At 35.8% G+C, this 24491-nt stretch overlaps 1 protein-coding gene across 2 annotated transcripts in view; it reads left to right on the top strand.

Moving 5' to 3' along the window:
• The first annotated feature begins 2691 nt into the window (after nt 1-2691).
• The window catches only part of LOC111633402 (cysteine protease ATG4C-like), a 33156-nt gene continuing 11356 nt past the window's right edge, over nt 2692-24491 (top strand). The window contains exons 1-7 of one of the 2 annotated variants that reach the window (XM_023377969.1): nt 2697-3130; nt 5852-5935; nt 6029-6232; nt 6309-6495; nt 6568-6644; nt 6724-7635; nt 7708-7784. In XM_023377969.1, coding sequence (XP_023233737.1) covers nt 2851-3130; nt 5852-5935; nt 6029-6232; nt 6309-6495; nt 6568-6644; nt 6724-7635; nt 7708-7784 — 1821 coding nt within the window. In that variant the 5' untranslated portion in view covers nt 2697-2850. Of the gene's footprint in view, nt 3131-5851; nt 5936-6028; nt 6233-6308; nt 6496-6567; nt 6645-6723; nt 7636-7707; nt 7785-24491 lie in introns of both variants that reach the window. The other variant, XM_023377970.1, reaches the window with a different exon arrangement.

Raw genomic sequence — 24491 nt, 5'->3', positions numbered from 1 at the left:
CACCTTGTCCGTCACCCCCTTCGACCAATCAAGCGTCAGTCCCTATTGTCTAACACAGATCGGACCACATGGTTTAACCAACCACATCGTAGTTAAGTAAACAAAGGCCGGAAGTGGGGTTTTTCCATAAGACGTGGTCACAAGTAATGAAGAGAAAGGAAAGGCAGAAGAAACATGGCTTAACAAAGCCACACCCTGAAGATTCCAGCAGACCAGATTGCAAGATTTTAATACTTCTGGACTCCTTTATCAAAGACACTGCTATTAGAGATATCTAAAATTATTCAATACATAAAAATTATATTTCTGCAACATGTATTAATTAATTCATTTAATCATATAAATGACAGACAATTATGACATATAGGTGAAGAACAAAATGCTGAGTACTAGGTGTGCTGTGTACGGTTGCAATAATAACCTTCTTTTTTTCAAATTGGAAGCAACCTGTTTACATCGGGTTTGATCAAAAAATGACAAGAGAAATACTTTTAAAATTAATAGCAGAACTTTATTTACTATCGTATAATGTAGTAGCTTACGTCAGTGACTGTAGTTGCAGTTACATAAGTTTATGGAAAGAATTGAATGTGAATATCAATGAAACGTTTATTATGAATCAATTATTATTATCAATGAAACGTTTATTATGAATCAATTATTATTATCAATGAAACGTATGCACTCACAATTTAAATCGAGATTGTCTGGAAAACTTTTTTATCAAATTAAANTTCTCGTGTCCTCCAGAGCTCTTGACCGCTCAACAATCCGGCCGTCTCATAATGGGCTTGCCAAAATAGGCTCTCTTAGTGCCCGCAGGGTGGAAAAAGTTATTAAAAAAAACCCCTGACCTTAAAAATAACACCTTCCTTTCAAATTTCACACAAAGCCGATGTTAATCGGTGTAAAACTGAGATAATTTACAGTGAGTTTATTAAATTTAATAAGAGGGTGATTCAAAAGTGAGGTAACGAGAGCTCTCGTGGGTGTCATATTCCTCCTCTTGTTCGAATTTCCCATTAGGGCAGCAGCAGAAGACTACAGTTTTATCGCACAGGCGTTAGATGATGCAAATGTTGCGTCAGACTCTCGCAATATCATTTTGAAAATGGCTGCGCTCACAGAAACGTGATCAAACGTGGAAGTGAGTAGTGTGATTCGGTCTGAAGGGTCAGTAGAAATTCATCGTCAACTTGTTGTGGTGTACGGTGGTAATGTCTTGTTAAAAAAAACAGGTGTGGGTTTGGTGCACTGAGTTCGATAAAGGCAGGACAGATGTGAAAACTGGGCAAACTGAATTGTTACTGTGCTTCAAGTGGGAGGTACTAGAACATCCTCCTTACAGCTCCAACCTGGCACCCTGTGATTTTCATCTCTTCTGACTATTGAAGAAACATCTGTGTGGTAGGCGATTCCAAACCGATATGAAAGTTCTGCAAGCCGTCACGGCGTGGCTGAAGGGACTTGACGCAGATTTGATTTTGTAAGAATTTCTTAAAAACACCGTCGAGCGAAGTGATAGTAAATGGTAAACGACAATACAAAATGGACTTCCCGATAAGATGGCACCTGGTGGCGAACGTCTGAAGTACGACCATATTCCTGACAAGTTTTTGGCAGTCAAACAATAGGAGTGGTATAACCTTTACACCAGTGGACACTAATAGAATCTTTTAATCATAGCCATCATTGGTTTGGCCCACTATAGGGCGGCCGGTTGGTGAGAGATGGACGCGACGTATCTGGAACAGACTATTTTCAAAAAATTCTAGGTGTTACCCTTTTGTATTCGGTCCTGGGTCGCTCAGAGTTGTAACCTGCAACTTAGCCACTTTGGCCACCCGGCAGGCCTTCTAGGAGACTTATGAAAACTGTAGAAATACAGTAGAGAAAAATTAAAACAAATACTAGAAAATTTTCCAAAAATCTGTTTTTAATTAAAATTCTTTTTTTATTATTTATATTATATCATGTCTTCTATTTCTGCACTACTTATAAATTAGCGATCACATACGGTAGTAATTTAATCGAATTCGCATAAAAAATTGCAACTCGGCTCCCCCAAAATTAAATCCCGAGTGCACCACTGCCATAGCACATGGTCGAGACAGTTAAGAAGACGTCAGCCTACTGTCCCGATGAACCCACGATCAAATCAGGAGTAGAAAAACCCAAGAACTTTTTATAAGTAGTCCGTCTCGAATATATAAAGCAGCCCGGCACACGTATTTATAAAATCTAAGTGACTCGTACAACATGGAATTCATATAAAACGGAAAAATCAACAGTGTTATAGGGGGTCGACTTACATATTGTTCAGATTAATTAATTAACGAGAAAAAAATTTGGTTCCAATGGCCAAATTTTTAAATTTTATTCTGTTAAATATTCTATGCGCCGCTACATAAGAAGTGTAAACAGAAATTCGAATAAGTACCGGAATGGAAACAGACATGTTTTTCAAAAAAAGAAAAAAAAGAAAAAGCCTTAAATTCTCTCAAAGAATATTATTATTTCCCTAAACAAAAAAATTAATATTAAATTAATTTAACAACAGAAATCACTTGTAAAATCGTAAAATTTCTAATAAAAATTTCAAAAAGTCGAAACCATTCCAAGAATTTTCCCTGGCGAGAACGACGACAACCCACTTCAAAAGAAAAAATAAATAAATAAATAAAATAAAAACGAAAAAATCCCCACGCAGCGGGGAAAAAACCCGTCCGATAGTATATACGTCACGAAAACGTTTCCGCTATCGTCTGTTCGTAACGTGCGCAAGACGAAAGAACGAGCAAGCGCGCGGCCGCTCGGTCACGTGACGAAACAGGGCCCGGTTGTTTAAAGATGGATGCCCGTCGAGACGACTTTAACCCGAAATGGCTGTCGAACATACGCCCCGGCTACTTCCACGACAACGCTGGGACGACCAGAGCGACGGAAACCAATCGCCAAATCGCTTCGGGCTATCGCCACGGCGTTACGACGTCATCGCCTCCTTCGTCGTCTGCATCCTCCAGGATCGATGGAGATAAAACGAAAACAAACAGCAGTTGCCACTCAGAAACCGATAATTCTGATAAAGTAAAGACTAAGCTGATGTCTATGTGGAATAACATGAAGTATGGTAAGGATGGGTGTAAGATTTTAATCATCTTTATCATCATCATCATCGTCCCCAATAACTGGCACCGTTTATGTCTTCTCTTTGATAATCTCGAGCCGTCTGACACCGTTCTGGCATAAAATTGGGTCGAGTAATTAGCAGACGTCGATTGTGTCTGATTATTTAAGATTCCGCCCGGAATTCGACCCGCTTAGCCGTACTCGTTACGATTTAAATCGTCGGTTCTCGAGTGGATGATTACGACGACGACAGAGCACTAATTTAACGAGGCGACGTCGACCGGGCATAGTTCTCTGCGGAGACTGCACCGGGAGTTGCAACTCGGTAAATTGCTCGTTTCGTAAGTGTTTCCGATAAATTCCGCTCTCTCTCGTATCAAAAATTTAGTATTTTGGTTTGGGAGAGCGGTTTATCGAGTCTCGATACTTAACGAGAATTCGAATTTACGTTACGGTTGTTCGTTCGGACTGTTGGTTCTGCATTCGATGGGTTGGAAACGTTATGCTTCGGATGCGTCGAGGGTTTTGTTTTGCGGGCCTCGATCTGTCGAGGATGCATCGACACCCGTGAAACAAACCGCGATATTTTTGGGCCAGCAAATCATCCCCTTCCGAAAAATATATATTTCTATTTGATATTGTACGACAAAAATTAGGAGTATAAATGAGTACGCCATAGGCAATAAGTACACTTTATATTGACTCGAAACCCAATTATAAATTTTCCTTACTAGTCTGCCTGATCCCCGATGGTGGCGCGTTATCCTACATGCAAACCAATCTTTTATAATAAAATATTTCCCCTAAAACATTCCCCGAATAAAAATGTCCAAAGCCTACGTCGTACATGGAGTCCCCTAATTCAAATTTGCTTGAGCTTCGCGAAACGGTAACATGCCACCTTCTCCCAACGTATATACTTATCGATTCCGATGCTCCGTTTCGTACCCAAATAAAGAGTTTAAATTTTAAGTCGGCTCTGCATATTAGATGTTTGCCAAATACCGAGCAAATGTTTAACTGATATAGAGTGATGCAGACGATTTAATTGCGACTGAAATTCGGTACTTTCAGTTTCCCACTCCCAGTTGGTATATTGTGCCGAATTGAAGAGGACAAAAGGTAATTATTCGGCAAATATCGAACATGTGGAATGTCTGTCTCGAGTAAATATCATTCTGTAAAAAGTTTCCTAAGTTTTAAGCTTCGGCATACGAAGCATAAGTTTATAAATGAAGTAGGTTTTGCATCAGATGATGCGACGTTCAGAGAGATTTAATTTTTAATCTGTAAATTTAAAAAATGTACGTACAAAATTACAAAATGCCAAACAAATTACGTTTTAAATTTTTCAGTTTCAATCGAGACAACAAAATTTACTTTAGATAGTGTTGAACTTGCCGAATGTTGGAAAAAAAAACATTCGGACTGAATTTCCGCATTATCTGTAATATCTAGAACGTAAACTAACATATTAATACATTGCATCAAGTAAATCAATGCATTGTATTACACACAACTACATGTTTTGTAACATTAATTATTCATTTAAGGCAATATTTTTGTTGATATTTAAAATATTTGTGTATGTAATGAAAATATGAAATTGGGTGTTTAGAAAACAGTTAACTGCCTTTGTTTTCTCTGTTATATATATATATAAAATGAATAAAAAATCTAGTTTAATGCAAATAAAAATATACTTTCTAAATTTCTAGAGGTAGAGCATGAGATAATCATCGCTTTCTAAATATTGCAATTGGGAGATTTCATTAGACTATGACTTTTATGGATGACGAAGCTGTTTTTTTCTTGCTTTAGTCTATTTTTGTTTATTTCGTAATAAAAAAAGTTACGTATTTTTTATTCCGTCTACCAGATTATAACGGGGTTCTGTTATTTTTATATAGCTTGTGACTCAAATGTTATATGGTTCTATATAATAATTATGTTAATTCGTGAGGATGAAAGTATGCAATTGGGGAATTAAAGAATGGTTACGAAATGATGTAAAAGTTCAACGGGATAATTGAGTAGTGAGGACGGAGCTTAATACGTTCGGATCAAATTGCGTGCATAAATTTTGTGAGATATGAACTGACGCAAACTCCTGATCCGAGTAATAAGCAAATATATTTACCGTGTGGTACAAATGCAGCTCTGAATGATGCAGTTGGGACTTAAGTGCTGTAGAACGTGCCCATAGGAATAAAAATGTCAAAGGTCTACTTGCAAGATATAGCCCCATCTAGAATTTCAAAGACCCTCAAACGTGGATTAAAATTTTAAAATGTAAAAAAATCCAGAACTATTTCTTAAAACAATGCTAAAAGTCAACTATTTTCCATTTTACTAGAGACTGCTAAAAGCTCATAAAACGTGAGAAATGCCATCGCACTGACTTCTGGGGCGGCAATTGGCATCGTGCTGCAGCTCCGTTAAGCATATCGCACGTTTAACAAACCCGAAAACTCTGCAGGCAAATAGCTCACAATCAGAGGGATGACTCCTTTTGACAATTATGTATTTCAATACTGTATTATTTGAAATCTGTGTGGTTCCATAAGCAATTCTGTAATTGGATATTGGCACTTTTTTGTACCGGATATCCTACAAAAACTTTATCAAACGGGTTTTGATAGGTTTAAATTATCATATTTTAAATTCAAAGCTGTTTAATGTTTATTTTTTGTCACTTCATTGTATAATTTTGTTTGACCAGGTTGGACAGTCAAGGTTAAAACTAACTTCAGCTACGAATCACCTATTTGGTTGCTGGGAAAATGTTATCATAAAAAACTTCAAGGTTAGTAAATGTACAGTTGTTAGAATATCCAGTCAGTGTTTTAGTTTGTAGTTGATAAACATTTATAAATGGCATGCTTTTTCTATCTTTTAGGACAAGAAAGTGACTTTGCTACTAGAAACACAAGTATGGAGTTGTTTAAACAAGATTTCTCCAGTAGAATATGGTTCACTTACAGACGCGAATTCCCCACCTTAGCCGGATCTAATCTGACGACGGACTGCGGATGGGGATGCATGCTTCGGAGCGGACAGATGCTTTTGGCACAGGCTCTGGTTTGCCACTTTTTGGGACGAGGTACTATTTTTTTTTACTCCATTAATATGAATAATTAATTACCAACTACAAATTCAAAAGTTTCTTTGTGGAATAGAGTGGAAATGGAACACTTCTCAAACACCCATGAACGAAGTGTACCACAGAATGATCATTAAGTGGTTTGCGGACCATCCGTGTTCTGGCAGTCCGTTTTCTGTACATAAATTGGTATCGCTCGGTGAAAACTCTGGAAAGAAAGCTGGAGAGTGGTATGGTCCAGCAAGCGTAGCATACATTCTGAAGTGAGTCTTTGGCATCGAGATGCATAAATTTTCCATGTCTTTTACTAATAAAATTTAATTACAATATTCTAGGCAAGCAGTTGAGAATGCTGCAAAAGAAATACCATTATTGGATAGTATATGCATCTATGTTGCACAAGATTGCACAAGTAAAACTTCAATTAATTTTATTATATTAACAGACAGAAATCGCAATAACAGTTAATTATTATTATTATTTTTTTTTAGTTTATAAACAAGATGTCTTTGATCTGTGCACGGCCTTGCAGAAGAAGCGGAGTTTCTGTGACAACAGTTTGTCGGATGATAAGCAAAATCTTTCAAATAAAAGTTGTTGCTGTGATATTAGACACGATTATTCTGAAACAAAAATGAATTTTGCAGCTAATCAATCACAAAGTTCATCCATAAAAATAAATGTACATTGTTCAAATGGCGTACATAATGAAAAAGACACTAAAGAACTGGGACAGGACGATCCTGTAAATAATATTCAGCAAGTGTACAAACAGTTATCCGATAATTATTGTATCAGTCCTTCTATGTTCCCTGATAACACAAGAAATACGTTTTCTATATTTGGGAAACAGGATAAACACACAATTAATAATATTAATCATTCTTTGGGATCGAACAAAGAAGAAAATACCAACGTAACAACAGCGCAAACGTCTGTATTTTGTGATTATGCAACAAACTGTGAAAGGACAAACGTGGAAGACATTTCCAAAAGTGAAAGTTGTTCAGCCTTTTTCAATTATGTAAATAATTTGGAACAGCTAGATACAAAAAATGTAAAGCAAAAAAGAAATAGCTGTAGTGAAAGGAGGTCATTTTTGCTACGTTCTGCATCCGTCCCTCCGCCTTCATCCGAAGAAACTAATTGTTCGGCTACACAAGAAGAAAACAATGGTGAATGCAATACCGAGTCTGTAGATTTTCTATGTAGTAGCAGCAGTTCTAACAGCGAACACTGTTCGAGATGGAAGAGTACAATTATTCTCGTACCCGTAAGGCTCGGAGGCGAGATCCTAAATCGCAGCTATATCCCACGAGTCAGAGACATGCTAACTCAGGAACACTGCATAGGGATTATCGGTGGCCGTCCGAGGCACTCGCTTTACTTCATTGGATGGCAAGGTAATGTTTTGGAACTTCTAATTAGTGTTTTATATTACTTCCAACATTTTAATTTATCTTTTTATTTCTCAGATGATAAATTAATCTACTTAGATCCACACTATTGTCAAGAAGTAGTAGACTTTTGCATCACAGACTTCCCGTTACAGGTATCATATAATATTTACTGTAATTTGTTTGTTTGAATTAATAATAATCTCCAAAACCTTTGTATGCTGAAAAATTTCCAGCTAATTTAATAGTTGTTTCTATGCGTGTTCTTACAAGGGGAACCTGGGAGGTTGTCATCACCAATTTTGACAAAATTTTGTGGATGTGTAGTATTTACTTGTACTTAAACGCAACTAAAGCTGCAGGACCCACTATTCAGGCATTCTCAAGAAAATAGTGATTAAGGTTTTCCTAAAACTATTAATACCTATGCAGAAGCACCATTCACGTGTTAGTGGTGTGGAGTGATTAGTTAAGGCGTTGCCTGAAGAGCGTTACTATACAAATTCAAATCCTGCATACAATAATTTAATCTTATTGTTATTAAAAACTGTACATAACAGATTTAAACTCATTGAAAATTTATTTCTTATTTTGATCATTCCATATATATATAAAATACATGTAACATTATAATCACATTTTGTATTGTTTAATATAATGTAAGATATATTATATATATCAACAGATTTATATTACATTTCATATGTAAGGATCAGGAGATGTAATAAGCAATTCAACACTATCTGTATTCTTTCCAGCAAAAATACAAAAAATACATTATGCAGGGTGTATCAGTACAGNCTTGTTAATATCTATTTTTTTTTTAGCATTGTTATTAAAAACAACACAACTGAATTTTTATAATAATGTATGAAAATATCTAGATACACTCTACTAATAATAGAGAGGTTGCAGCTGACGATTTTGTCGCGAAAACGTGTATGTCGGACATTCAGTGCCGCCTTCCTGTAAGCCTACAAGTTTGACAATGGCGTTTGGAATGTCAGTCGAATCATGCTCGATATATCAAATGCCATTGTCAAACTTCTAGGCTAACAGGAAGGCGGCGCTGAACATCCGATGTACACATTTTCACGATGAAAACATCGGTCACAACCTCTCTAATAAATTTATGTTTGTTACCTTCTGTTTAGTTTTACAAAGCATAAAAGAACCAACATGTTCACTACAAAGAAATAGAATTATACACCTAATATATTGCTTATCACATAACCACATATTAAAGCATATAAACCACAATTTTTCTCATTACAATGTGGTTGGCCAGCAAGAGAGATATGAGAAGCACTGTCTCAACCCAAACTATGCATGTTAAATTAGGGGATCAGATCAAATTAGAAACTGTATTGAGATGATAGGCCAACATCTTACAATATAACCATTTGGCCAATTATACAGGATGTCTGAAACGTTACTGTGCAGTGAGAAATTTATATATTTGCATTGGGTATACGAGGTCCTTTCCGGGTGCGGTAGTGATGACACAAAACACAAGAAAGGAAGGACACAAACAGGGTGAGAAAACATGTTTATTATTCTTAGTACAGCAAAAATCAAAGAAGGTGTTTGAAATTACAACTCCGGGCCGTGATGCAAGCCTCAGATCTCCGGCACATTGAAGATCTAACGTTGTCAAAAATACCAGTTGTGTCCCGGACTTCTCCAGCAGCTGCCACAATGCATGCAACAAGTTTCAGGAAAGCGTTTCTGACCATGCCTTGCTATGTGATTTCCCATCGTCTAGGTGTACTCTATCTCTCCCGAAAGTTTGTAACCGCTGTACTGATACACCTGTATACAGTATAAATAATATATTAGTAGGTTGTTAGACCTAATCTAATCAGGAAAGAAAACTAGACAAAAAAAGATTATGCTTTCTGCCTGGATGGTTCGTTTTTACAGGAGAGATCAAGGTACCGCTAGAGTTCATCGAGTAACCCTTTGATGTAGAAAGGGAAGGTCGACTTTTCTCTTTTTATTCATCAGTGACCCCAGTGATGGACAATATAAATAAAAATATTAATTCATACCAGACAAATATTTATAGAAGACATTTTTGCTTATACTGTACTGTATTTGGTTTGTGAGATATGGATATCTCTATGGCATCAATGAGCACTAGTGTGCAGGAAGAAGTACCACTGTAGCTATCTCCTTAAAACCAATAGGAAAGATATTAAAATATACTCTCTAATTCACAACCAGTTCAGCACCCCGGTTTTTTGTGGCATGTTAAAATGTGTGTGGTTTTCATCTCAAATAATACGCGAAAGAAATATTTTCAAAAATGTTAATAACAAACTGTAAAGATTGTTGAAAAATAATTTTTGAATTCCCTAATATTTTATAAATAATAATAATAATAAATTTTAAATTCAATAAACAAAAGTGGCATAAGAATTTTACATAACAAATTTAATAACAATAACATTAAATTATAAATATACAAGAAAAAAAAATTCTCACATGCAAGATTCAAACCAACATAGTAATGCTCTTGACCATCGCCTTAACTAATCACGCCATGCCATTAACACGTGAGTGGCGCTTCTGCATAGATTATCAATAGTTCTAGAAAAACTTTAATTGTGATTTTCTCGAGAATGCGTGAATGGTGGGTCCTGCAGCTTTGGCAGTGTTTAAGTATGAGTAAATACTACACATCCACAAAATTTCGTCGAAATCGGTGATGACAACCTCCCGTTTTCCCCTTGTTAATATCTATTTTTTTTTTTTAGCATTGTTATTAAAAACAACACAACTGAATTTTTATAATAATGTATGAAAATATCTAGATACACTCTACTAATAATAGAGAGGTTGCAGCTGACGATTTTGTCGCGAAAACGTGTATGTCGGACATTCAGTGCCGCCTTCCTGTAAGCCTACAAGTTTGACAATGGCGTTTGGAATGTCAGTCGAATCATGCTCGATATATCAAATGCCATTGTCAAACTTCTAGGCTAACAGGAAGGCGGCGCTGAACATCCGATGTACACATTTTCACGATGAAAACATCGGTCACAACCTCTCTAATAAATTTATGTTTGTTACCTTCTGTTTAGTTTTACAAAGCATAAAAGAACCAACATGTTCACTACAAAGAAATAGAATTATACACCTAATATATTGCTTATCACATAACCACATATTAAAGCATATAAACCACAATTTTTCTCATTACAATGTGGTTGGCCAGCAAGAGAGATATGAGAAGCACTGTCTCAACCCAAACTATGCATGTTAAATTAGGGGATCAGATCAAATTAGAAACTGTATTGAGATGATAGGCCAATATCTTACAATATAACCATTTGGCCAATTATACAGGATGTCTGAAACGTTACTGTGCAGTGAGAAATTTATATATTTGCATTGGGTATACGAGGTCTGTTCAAAAAGTATCGGACCTTTTTTTTCTCCACGTAAACCAATGATGCGCGAGAGGCCTCCTTCGGTGGAGTTGTGGAGGGGACAGTCATGCACAGCCCTGAATTTTTTCCCACCTGCAGGAAGCATCAGTCGTTGGCAATCGGCCTATGAGTGAGGTCATGTAGTGCGCTCTCGTTGGATTCCACTAAGCTGGAAAATGACTGAACAACATGAGCAGCGATATTACATCAAATTTTGCCAAAAACCTTGGCGATACCCAAGCGTAAACCATTCGCAAGATTCAGCAGGCTTTCGGGGACGATCCTCGAGGCCAAAAAAAGCGCGGCAGGTCCGCAGCAATATCAAAGGTCATGTTGACAGTTTTTTCGACTCTCGTGGGGTGGTGTGTCGTGAGTACGCACCACAAGGCCAAACCATCGCAAAGGAGTACTACCAGGAGGTCCTTCGTCGTCTTTCCGATACAGTGCGACGCAAACGACCGGATCTGTGGTCGATCAAAACTTGGCAGCTCCATCGTGATAACGCATCCGCCCATTCTGCGCATCTGATTCGGGCTTTCGTCGCCAAACACAATACTCCTGTGGTTCGTCACGCTCCGTACTCTCTCCACATGGCTCCGTGTGACCTTTGGCTATTTCTCAAGCTGAAAATGCCGCTAAAAGGAACCCAAATTTAGTCGAGAGAAGACATCATGCGAAATGCGACGGACCGGCTGATAACCATTCCAAAAGATGCGTTCCAGCAGTGTTTCCAGCAATGGCAGGAACGCTGGGAGAAGTGTATACATTACCAAGGAGACTACTTTGAAGGGGATTAGGGTTTTGTACCTCAAAGTCAATAAATTTATTTTTTCCGACCAAAGGTCCGATACTTTTTGAACACACCAAGTACATAAAGGTCATACTCAAATATTTTACTATATACTACTATGCATATGTAGGTAGAACTATTTCTAAGATTATCAGCACAAAACCTTTCTCACTTAATAATAAGGCTAGTTAATAAGGCTAGAAATTAGTGAGAAAAGTTTTGTGCTGATAATTTTACTATATAGTAAAATAATTATGAATTACTAATAAATTTGACCCAAGAGGGATATGTTAGGCACCATCTTGTAATAAATTTAATAATTATAATTTAATTAAATAATTTTAGATTAAACTGGAAGAAAAGAATCAGCCCAGAGTGGGACTCAAACCCGCAACTGCCACCTGCCCAATGTAACGTAGCAGTTGTTATTGATTTAAAGTAAAATATTTGACTATGGCCTTTGTTTTGTCATATTTATTTAGATTTTATTATTTTAAACAAATTTCATGCCATTATCATATAAGAATTAAGGATGAAATATTATTTTAATAGCTTGCCTGCCTTAAAAAATTGCTATTTTGTTAATTATGTCTCAAAGAAATCGCAGAATAAGCTGCAGAAAGAACTTCTATATAAAAAAATTTACATCTTAAATTACTCCAGCAATTTATATTTGATGAATGAAAACAATTTCATTCTAGTTGATAGGTCTTCATAAGTTATCCAACACACAATAGTTATTAAACATACAAATATTTAACTGATAAAGACCTATCAACTAGGTCGAAAACATTTGCATTCATTAAATATAGATATTTGGAGTGTTTTAAAAGGTGAATTTTTTATCTATTATATTTAATTATAAAATACAAATTTAAATAAATTTATATTTATATAATGAAGTATTTTGATATATGCCATAAATTTCTAGTAATTTTTAACTTGCTTAGTCAACAATACAAAGTAGTAATAAGAATTTTTATAGTAAAAGCTGTTTTCATCCTGAAATATAAATTTGACTGTTGATTTTCTAACTCTACAAAAGTTACATTGAAGCGGTATTATCATCACAGGTAACAGAAAAATGCAGATTAATGGTATGCATTATTAACTTTGAATAATTAATAGATAGAAATACAGTAATACCCCAGACTTACGCGATAGGTGGGACCGAGCGATAACCGCGTAAGTCGGGGTATAATTTCGCAATTTGTGTAAAATCCAAGTCGGATGTATGTAAGCTAATAAATGCTCTCGTTAATCTTATCTCATCTTTTGATTCGTTCACGNAACCGCGTAAGTCGGGGTATAATTTCGCAATTTGTGTAAAATCCAAGTCGGATGTATGTAAGCTAATAAATGCTCTCGTTAATCTTATCTCATCTTTTGATTCGTTCACGGTTACAAGAAATCACCACATAGAGTCTCTCAAATCTCCGTAGATATAACAAACACAGAAATAAATAACACAAAATAAATTGGAGCTATGTGTCGATTCTGCGTGACACGTCCGAATATGTAAGCTAAACAATAGTGTGGGGGGAGTGAGTAATCGAGAGTTGCGTGCCGCTCAAGCAAAAGACGAATCACCGAGATTTGAAAATCGCGTAACTCCGAGTTCGCGTAAGCCGTGGTAGCGTAAGTCGAGGTATTACTGTAATGAATTACACATATTTAAAATAAAGCTAACAATGCACAGCACTTACATTTTTCTGCTAACTAATATATTACTTATTACATAATTCACATAACCACAGTGTCCAAACTGGCTCGCAAGCCACACATGGCTCTTCTAGATTTGCAGCTCTCATATATTTATACAATTTCTTCTTACAAACTTGGTACAGTACATACTACTTACAAAAATATTTTTGTATATGTAAGTTCTCCATTACAAAGTATAATATACAAAGATTGTAACTTGCGACTTAATCCCAAACAGGTACCCGAAAGCTTAGGTACGGTACATTCATAAAGTCAAAGGAGTTAATTGATTGCTTGTTTAGTCATAAAATACCATAAAGTAACAGTGATAACTATAGTATTTTAACTGTATATAATATAAACAGACGATACAGCTCTCGTGTATTTCTAATAGGTAGTATATGGTTCCTATCATGACAATTTTGGCCACTCGACATAGTTGTGCTTGTTGCACAACTATGTCGTGTAACTATTCAGACACTTGTTGACTTAGCAGATGGCTGTTGGCCAGTCAGCTGAAAATGTGTGTGGCACAGCCGTGTTACTGAAAGTAACAATAAGCAAGACAGAGTGAAAAAATGGGTAAGAAAAAGCATAGGATGAATTAGAATGTAGACGAAAATGGTCGTCCAAAAAAGAATGTTACCGTTTTAAATTATTAGCAGCATAGATTAGCAACAAGGTTAAATTTATTCTGCAGTCTAACTGTGCAACTGACCCTCAGTTTCTGTTAGTATTAAAATATATGAAGTAGAATAATATTATACTATGCTTGCCAAATAATTGATACTGTTTTATGATGGATGAAAATGTTAGTTTAAGTCAAGGATTTTTGATTTTGTTAGATTTTTTTGTGTGTTGTGTAACTCTGCTTAATGTTACCGTAATTTAACATAGATAACTTGTGGATTATCTGTGTTTTAAAGTCAATTCGAAGGAGCCTGGATGATAAGCCTATTATAAAATGGTAGTACAGACTCATCAAACAGCTTTTCCTTTGTCTAGAGTTGTTAAGAATCTTTAGAAAACACGAATAATCATTTCTACACTTGCGGCACACAAAAGGATGTTTTGGTTGTTGTTCTGCCAATGCAATTTTTCTTGAAACCACCAGATACATACACCTCTCCTTCAGTTTCTTTTCCTTCAATACATGCTCTAGATTGGAGACTCCTACTCAAGACTGTTCTGAATAATTTTGGTGCCCAAGGCAAGCCTGTGAACAGCGTCAAACTATTTATATTTCTACAAACATCACAATGTCATTTAGTATCCCTTACAGCAGTGGTTCTCAACCTTTTTTGTTGATGTACCCCATTAGCCCATTAGTTGTTTCTCAAGTACCCCTTATATTTTTGTATGTAAATTTTTTAATTACTGCGTTAGATGTATACAGCCCTTATAACTGAGCGCCATAAAAAAACTCTAACTAACTAACTATAACTAAAAGTGAATTACAGTCGACCCCCCTATAACACTGTTGATTATTTCGTTTTATATGAATTCCATGTTGTACGAGTCACTTAGATTTTACAAATACTGTGTGCCGGGCTGTGAACGGCTCACAGCCCGGCACACAGTATTTGTAAAATCTAAGTGACTCGTACAACATGGAATTCATATAAAACGGAATAATCAACAGTGTTATAGGGGGGTCGACTGTAATTCACTTTTAGTTATAGTTAGTTAGTTAGAGTTTTTTTATGGCGCTCAGTTATAAGGGCTGTATACATCTAACGCAGTAATTAAAAAATTTACATACAAAAANCTTATTAGCACTTTTATGTACAGTCGACCCCCTATAACACTGTTGATTTTTCCGTTTTATACTAATTCCATGTTGTACGAGTTGCTTAGATTTTACAAATACGTAAGCCGTTCAAGGCCCGGCACACGTATTTGTAAAATCTAAGAGACTCGTACAACATGGAATTCATATAAAACAGAAAAATCAACAGTGTTATAGGGGGTCGACTGGTATTTCTTTTTAGATCTGTCGCAAAGAAACAAAAAAAGTGTTAAACTATTTAAATAACCTTTTTTTTTTTTTTGATGAATTACAGTTTATTTCCCTTCTCTCCCATTCAAGATAACACTTTAACCAATAAAACAATATAAAAGACCACTCCCCGCCATCCAAAAATCAATTCAGACAAGTTCTAATTAATAAAATACACATTAAACTAGTCATCTCATCTGATTACAATTAAAAATTCCCGTGTAAAAACGCTCGAAACTCGATTATCCGAACAGATTCGGCGGCGTAAGAGCGTTATAAAACACACTTCATACAACGATCATTAATTAATCGAGCGGTTAAATGATTTAATAATTATTACAATAATAAAAACAACCGAATTGTCATGCAGTTTAATTAGATTTTAAATTGCAAGTTGTTCAATTATTATAATAACAACAAACACAGCATGGGACCGAACTTATCAGTTACCGTGCAACAAACTTTAAGAAACATGTCAATTACGAGGACAATGCTCGATTTAAAATTGTCGATTTCACGTGTTAACTTAATAAAACGTCATCATACCGCAGTTGACATCTTCTGGTGTCTTTAAACTGTATTTTGACACATAAACTAAAGCATTTGTGTGTTCGAAACAATACAAAAACAACGACGACAACAAAAAAAAAACGCGGTTATAACACAAGAAAAAGTCGAAATGTTGTGTGTAAACAACACGCGGACCCTAGTGGTGTTGTTCGGAACAAACTCAATTATGTGGCGTGTAATTTTAATGCACGTTAAATTCGTTGATTGTAATTAATTTAATACGTTTTCTTTCGATCGTAAGGTCGATGATATTCAATTGTTTTCACCCCCCCCCTTGCTGTGTGACGATTCGTGTTTATATATAGTACGCACCCTTAACGATCGCTGTAATCGTGCGAATTTACGTGTGTGCGGAGTTCTGAGCGTGTTTATCCCCTAATTTACCACTTAAATATACTTAAACAATCCTCTTTTTATATCTACTTAGTTTAAACCTGTGTTTTAAATAACGAGGATGACAATAGCTTGTAGTATATTGCGAGATGTACTCTAATTTTTCAGATTTTAGGTGTATTTTCGAAGGGGAAGAAAGATTCTTAACGTGTTATAGGGAACTTACTAGAGAAACATGGATTCAGTTCATTATAAACAGCACAGGTATTGGAAATGTACAGAGTTTGATTGTTGTTTAAGTGTTTTGGGACTTATTAACTGGAAATTTATATTGTGTCACTCTACTAGTTTGTATATACAGCTTCATGGCTGGGCGGTGAGTGGTGCAAACGTGCCGCTACACAACGTCCTGCGATACTGCGCGATCTAACTCTTGCAGAATTTAAAAATCGATCATTTAGTTATTCGCTAAGTTAACTAACTTTCGCTAATGTATTTAACAGATGACGTGTTTACCGTTAAGATATTATTTTGTTGCTCGAAACTGTTATTTTTCTATTAAACGACAACCATGACAACCTTGCAACCCCCTATTTCTCGTGCCAGCCCGTACAGCTTCTATGAAGAACTTGAATAAAATCATGTAACGTCATGTTTTCGTAACAAATCATACGGTGGCGTGTTGTTGTAGCAAATCATGTAGCAGCATATTCTTTGTACATTCATCAATGTATGTATGAAGATGTATGAAGAACTTTAGCAAGCAGAATTAAGGTAGTTTACATTAAAGAATATCACAACCGGTTAATGTACACATATGTAAACCTGTGACCAGTGCTCTACGCGTATATATTGTATATCGCTTGACAAACGTTTTCGAGCAATCTGTTCGCTCTTCTTCGGGTCGACTGAAAATTACCCAGACGGAGCGTATATTATTTGTTAAGATCGTCGACCCGAAGAAGAGCGAACAGATCGCTCAAAAACGTTTGTCAAGCGATATACAATATATATGTGTAGAGCACCGGTCACAGGTTCCAGATAATGTAACGTTGATTCACCCCGGTGCTGAAAGTAGAACAGTTCCTATATTGTACACATACGTAAATACTGAAATACAATGCAACCTCAAGTTGTCGTGCACATTAGTTAGAAGCTTATCTGTATCTCCCTCTGCATTCTTCACGTAAAATTTGATTTTTCCATGTTATCCTTCACGTCGTCTTCCACGTTAATTAATTGGAACCGTTAAAACAGTCTTCACTAGCTTTCAGATATTCAACTGTTGTAAGGTGGAGTTGAAAAATTCTTTCTTTCACATTGTCTAAAATGAACTGCCACGTGTTAAATTGGGATGCTAGTCTACGTTGGATTCTTATACAATTCATCATCTATTGGATTGAGTGTGGAGTGGGTCCAGTGTATTTGATTCGCATCCGGTTCATTCGTAGGATCGGACGTGGATGCCGTGTTACATCTGGATTACAAGACCGGATCCACATTCAGTGATTATATACTTGGATATTCTCTAACTGGGAGAGCAGGAACGCGATCTTATTCATACATACTTTGTACAAAAGCAAATCTCAAATAGATTTATAACATAAAACTCAATTCTGTATATCTCAAGCTTGACAATTAAGTAACAGATAGCATCTTTTAGATATTTTTTTGCTTCTGGCAAAGGTTAAATATAATTTTTTAATCAAAATTCTGTTCAATTGTATGAGCTGCAGATACTTTCATTGATATCATTTACATTAAATGCTTCTTAATGATATACATATATAATATACCTACACCAGCATACTTGAAATTAACATATTTTTATATTGGAAAGTTATTAATGATACATTTTCAACATACAAATTCATATGAGAAGTACAGTAGATCCCCTTATAACACTGTAGATAATTCCGTGTTATATGAATTCCATGTTGTACGAGTCATTTAGATTTTACAAATATGTGAGCCGTTCACAGTCTGGCACACGTATTTGTAAATTCTAAGTGACTCGTACAACATGGAATTCATATAAAACGGAATAATCAACAGTGTTATGGGGGGGTCGACTGTAATCATAACAAATTGATTATTGGAAAAATAGAAGATTAGAAAATAATAAAGGACGAAATTCACATAAATAAAAATAAACAAAGTATGTTAAAAGGAGAGATATTGCCCAAAGTAGAAAGATTTGAATGGTTTTAACTTCTAATTTTTGAACAGAGAATTGATTGGAGAGAAATTATAGATTGAAAGTGAGTGCTGTCATGTAGTTTNTCAATCGCGATCGACTGGAGAGAGTTCTCGAAACTAGATCCAGTCATAAGAGAGATCCCACAATCCCACGCGCGCGAGAAAATACAAGATGACTGCGGAACACATATCGGGCTATCGACAGAAATAAAAAAGACATCGGGAGAGACGACGACATCTGTCTATTATTAGATGAGTGGCAAGAAAAAGTATTTATTTCTAACCAAAACTTCCATTTTGTTTGTTGGTGTTTGTGACTTACCGCGTAGTTACGTCAGTTTTACGATCACGTGTAATAGTCAGGTTCTTCTCGAGCGGAATGCCTGTGCGAACAGCAGGACGTTCGACTAGCGACAGTCACAATCCAGATAGTAGGTAAATCGAGATCGAAGTGAGTCGTGGATTGTGTGCGAACATAGTATTAGATAAATATGCTTGTTAAAGAACTTCCTCAAATGTACACCCAATTCAAACTGTTAAATTTGCGTGTTCGTGCGAAGTTTTTAGACAAGGATTATGAGAAACAGAGAGTTACATTAAAATTGTTTTAATGATATTTTTTTCTATATTTCTATCTTGTGTGAAATATTAATAGTTAATAATTATACTTACATAAAGAAAGCAAAATCATAGTTGTAATCTCGAGACGACTAGCATATAAATCACTGACAGTCTGTTGAAACGTATCAAAACTGTTTAGATAACCATAAATACTATAAACTGCATCTTTGGTTAGGTCAAATGCTGCCTTAGGCACACAACGATTCATTACAGATTTCCTAAAACGTATAAAGTTTTATAGAGTTTCATACCTTAATGGTTCATTTTGTATAGAAATTATAATAAAGACCTCTTTAGCTTTACTTTTCACTTACGTCGGATAAATGGGCATTTTCGGACAAGGTCCGTAACCGTAATTTTCTTCTATGAGTTGAAAAGTTTTTGCGAGACTAGCGTTTTCTGGAACCGGATATAAGAAACTACTTCCATCCTGGTTAAAGTCGTACCTACAGAGCTTCGTGCCCGTCTCCTTCTCGAACATCATCAAATCCATTTCATTCTCAATGAAACGGTTCGGACATTTCTTCACGCAGATTTTCATCGAGTTACTAATGTCGGCCATATTTAGATAAAAAACGTAACTGAGGAATGTAAATAAATTTTATTAGTTTATCCGAATCACTTAGAGAAAACCAAAATGGATTCAAATTCAAAAGTACGTACGGCCTGTCGGTCATATTCAATCCGGAGAGCGAAAGTGAGCCCATCTGTTCATTTCTCAAGCCGCAAACATTTCCAAAGCTATCTAATCCATAGATTAATCTAAACGGATTTCCAATTACAAAGGCAAATGCAGATATAAATATCTGAAAAAAAATAAATAAATAATACAGTAATACCCCGAACTTACGCGATAGGTGGGACCGAGGATAACCGCGTAAGTTGAATTCGCGTAAGTCGGGGTATAATTTTCGCAATACAAGTTGGATGTATGTAAGCTAATAAATGTTCTCGTTAATCTTATCTCGTCTTTTGATTCGTTCACGGTTACAAGAAATCACCACATAGAGTCTCTCAAGGCTCCGTAGATATAACAAACACAGAAATAAATAACACAAAATAAATTGTAGCTATGTGTCAATTCCGCGCGACACGTCCGAACATGTAAACTGAACAATAGCGTGGGGGGAGTGAGTAATTGAGAGTTGCGTGGCGCTCAAACAAAAGACGAATCGACGAGATTTGAAAATCGCGTAACTCCGGGTTCGCGTAAGTCGAGGTATTACTGTACATAAAGACTCTCGCCTTTACAGGTTCCACATTTTACAGATGCACATAACATAACACCAGATATGTTAATGTAGTCCTTATGTGCATATTTTGTAACTTATAAGTCACTATATAATAAAGTGAATCTTTATTGTGTGTGAGGATTTGTTTGAAAGATTTAGAATCGTTAGCACTTACCAAAATGGCCCAAAAAATCAAAAAAATCACTAAGCAGAACACATCGGTGCACCATCTCGCTTTCTTCACTCTCGGCTGCTCCTAAACGACGAAAATTGAAGAATTACTTTATGAATGTTAACACCTTTCTTCTCTAGTAATTCCAGTGACAGAAAACAGAATTATCTCTAAGGAAAATATTAAAAAAACAACACTAACAATGATCGTAAATTTTAAAAATTTGCAAAACTAAAAACTATATTGTATTATAGAATATATATTTAAACAAATCATTGGGTACAGTACATTCCAGTATGCATCAGTCTCGGCCATATTTGATTCACCGATAGTTTAATAAGCTTTTACTGGAATATCTGTCTGGCAACTTAACAAGACAGAGGATGCAGACAGCACTATAGAGTAGTAAACACGGTATTAATAATATAACTATGGAGGCCGCAATATTGCTACTTCAGAGTTTACTGTATCTGCAGCCCATTGAGTGCAATGTGCATCGAGAGTGGGTCCTACAGACGCAACGTCTTCCAAAAACTCAATAAGTGATATTCACTGATGAGTTTGTTGGTGAATATTGGAACACCGACATGCTGTTTGATGCATATGGGAATGTATACGTACCCATTGATTTAAACTTCAGATTGTAGCTCTTTAATCAAATTCTGAAGGTTGATTTATTTACAATTCAGAAATGTATATGTCAATCATATAGAGTTCTTTGATATCAATTCTCCAATTAGCAATTAATGTCGGCTGAATGGCTGAAGTGGTTAAGGCATCAGCCTACTACTCTGGGGATCCAGGATTGAATGAGGGCAGTTGAAAAACCTAGAAAGGGCCTGACATTTATAAGACAGATTGTCTCATGTAAGTTAGGCCCTGTCGCTCATCACTCAGCTACCTCATTGTGATCCTGACCAAACTTATGATGGCATGTAAAAAGGTCTTCTTAGTGCCACCACGAAACCCCATAAACTTTAATTCTTTCTGTCTTTGAACATTAAGATAGTCTTTTAACATACTCATTATGGTCTTAGCCAAGTCCTTAGTGGAGTGGTTGGGTGGTGATGGATGAGATATAACGTATTCAGACTAAATTCCTGGTGACCCAACCTGCACCTTCTGGAGTGGAGTCATAGGCAGAAATCTTAGATGCCACCAGCATCCACCATCATCATCTGTCACTACTTACCACCATTCTAAGATAGATACATATTTATGGGATGCGCATTTTACCTCACCCTATGAGATAGTTAAGACCCTGACAAAAAAAAAGCACATTAAAAACTATCAACATCCTCACATTTCTAATAAACATCAAGTTGCGTGCCTTCCTGTGAGAAAGTAAATTGCCTACGTTACTCTGATGAGTCATTAAAAGACAATCTAAAATAAATAACAAAACACAAAACAAAAATAAATTTAAATTAAAACGAGGAAAGACAAAAACACTCAGAGAAAAACATCAGTACATTCCAATATGCATCGAACAGAACATCATTGAATTGCGATGTACTAAAATGTGTTCTAATATTCACTAATGAACACTGAGATGCACATCATACTCATTAGGCCATGGATATGGAAAACTGTGACAAAGCAATATTGCCACCTAATAGTTGTATTATTAACACTATTTTTATTACTTGTCTGTATTAATCCAAAGTTATTTTGATAAAATAAATCTGCAAATGCCAACATAGTGCCATTTGATTCTGTCATCTTGTTAGGTTGCCAGATGTTTCGATAAAAACTTACTGAATCATACACTGGTGCATCAGTCGTTGCTGAGAATGAAGCATATTAGAACGTATACAGCAACCTCCAAGAATAAGTAATTGTTCCAACATCCTCCGAGTTTATAGATTCGGCTCTTCTTAATAATTTAAAGATTTCTAGCTCTTCTAGCTGTTTTAAATCAGAATAAGACCAGCACATAACAACAAGCTTATTTTATGAGCCTTGCTACTTGGTTAACTTCCGTGCTTCCACGACAGAGAGCTAGGCAGTGGTGCATTTAGAAATACAGCATCTGTGAGTTCACAATATGCAGGTGCTCCCAAAATAATAGTGCCATCTTTGTACTGAATGATTCTACACTGTATTTTATAATTTTAGTTTGCAACCCCAAAACTCGTGCACCCCTAGGCCACGAGCAAAGGCAGCGACAAGTTGTCTTTTCTGGATTATCATCAGTATTTCTAGATATCATAGGGGATCAATATATACTAAGTTTCATTAATGAAGAACATCTACTAACTCATTATGAGCTCACAATTTGATCACATTTCCCGGGGAAGCGACTTTAATGTGGCTGGATAAGCAAGCCAACGGCATGGCCTATTTCAAATGAAACAGTCTATATCATTGATTTGCTTATCCAGTTGTACAAAAGCCACTTTACCATGCAATATGCCCTACGACTATCATCGCAATGTTTCTACTTTGTTAAATTCATTTGTTATATTTACTTGATTTAATATAATTTAAACAATAGCATATACCCAATAGTGGCCAAACTGCAGCTTGTAGTTCTTACAGAGTCTATAAGAACAACATATGTGAAAGCCAAGATAAGGGTTTATAATAGACCCTTATCGTGGCTTTTATATATCCAATCCTACTCCTTATTACTTAAGGGAGGGGCCTGATTTTGGTGGAATTCCTGTACATATATACACACAATATATAAGTTATTTATAAAATACCATTCCAATAGGATATGGCTCTCATGTATTTATGATATGTGGTATACGGTTCCTATCCCGACGTATCTGGGACAGACGGCCCACGAAAATTCCCAGGGTTTTTTGATTGCACAGATTCGATCCTAGGTCCATCTGAGCAGTAGGCCGACAGCTTAACCACCTCGACCAACTGGCAAGCTTCCGTCACCAAAAAGGTCACTGGCCAGATAACCAAGGTATAAAAAGAGCCCAAAAGCCAAAAGGATTATATTATAACAACAAAAATAATTCTTAAAAGTAACTTCTCATAAGATCTTCATAAACTAGGTGCCTTCTCGTAAAGAAACTTGCCCATAAATAACCTTTTCTACTTCAAAAAAAATGGAAATAAATTGCTTAAATAAGGTAACAATTATTAAAGAAGCTACTAAAACATAAATCCAATTTAAACAGCTTTTTTAGGGCGAAAACTCGGAAAACTTAAGCAATTCCGGGCTAATAAACATCTATCGTCGAGTGTTAATAAGAGAAAAGATCAACAGAAGTTAGTAATAACCCGGCATCGTCTCTTAATCTTTACTTCTCTCGCTGATCTCCGACGACGAAAAAGCTCAAAAGCACTAGTTTTATACAGTTTTAGTGGCTAGATAATAGTAACCTTTATAAAAATTTAGAATTTATTTAAATTTCAACTACTTTTACAACAATTTTACCATATTCAAAGCAAAACATGTAACAAAATACATGTTTTTAGCTTTCTTATTAGCACTTTTATGTACAGTCGACCCCCTATAACACTGTTGATTTTTCCGTTTTATACTAATTCCATGTTGTACGAGTCGCTTAGATTTTACAAATACGTAAGCCGTTCAAGGCCCGGCACACGTATTTGTAAAATCTAAGAGACTCGTACAACATGGAATTCATATAAAACAGAAAAATCAACAGTGTTATAGGGGGTCGACTGGTATTTCTTTTTAGATCTGTCGCAAAGACACAAAAAAAGTGTTAAACTATTTAAATAACCTTTTTTTTTTTTTGATGAATTACAGTTTATTTCCCTTCTCTCCCATTCAAGATAACACTTTAACCAATAAAACAATATAAAAGACCACTCCCCG

The sequence above is a fragment of the Centruroides sculpturatus genome, unplaced genomic scaffold (assembly GCF_000671375.1).
Source record: "Centruroides sculpturatus isolate CEXI.00-Female unplaced genomic scaffold, Cexi_2.0 scaffold673, whole genome shotgun sequence".
NCBI classification, from domain to species: Eukaryota; Metazoa; Arthropoda; class Arachnida; order Scorpiones; family Buthidae; genus Centruroides; species Centruroides sculpturatus.
The sequence above is the reverse complement of the archived record's forward strand: the minus strand, read 5'-3'. Positions and strand labels throughout refer to the sequence as shown.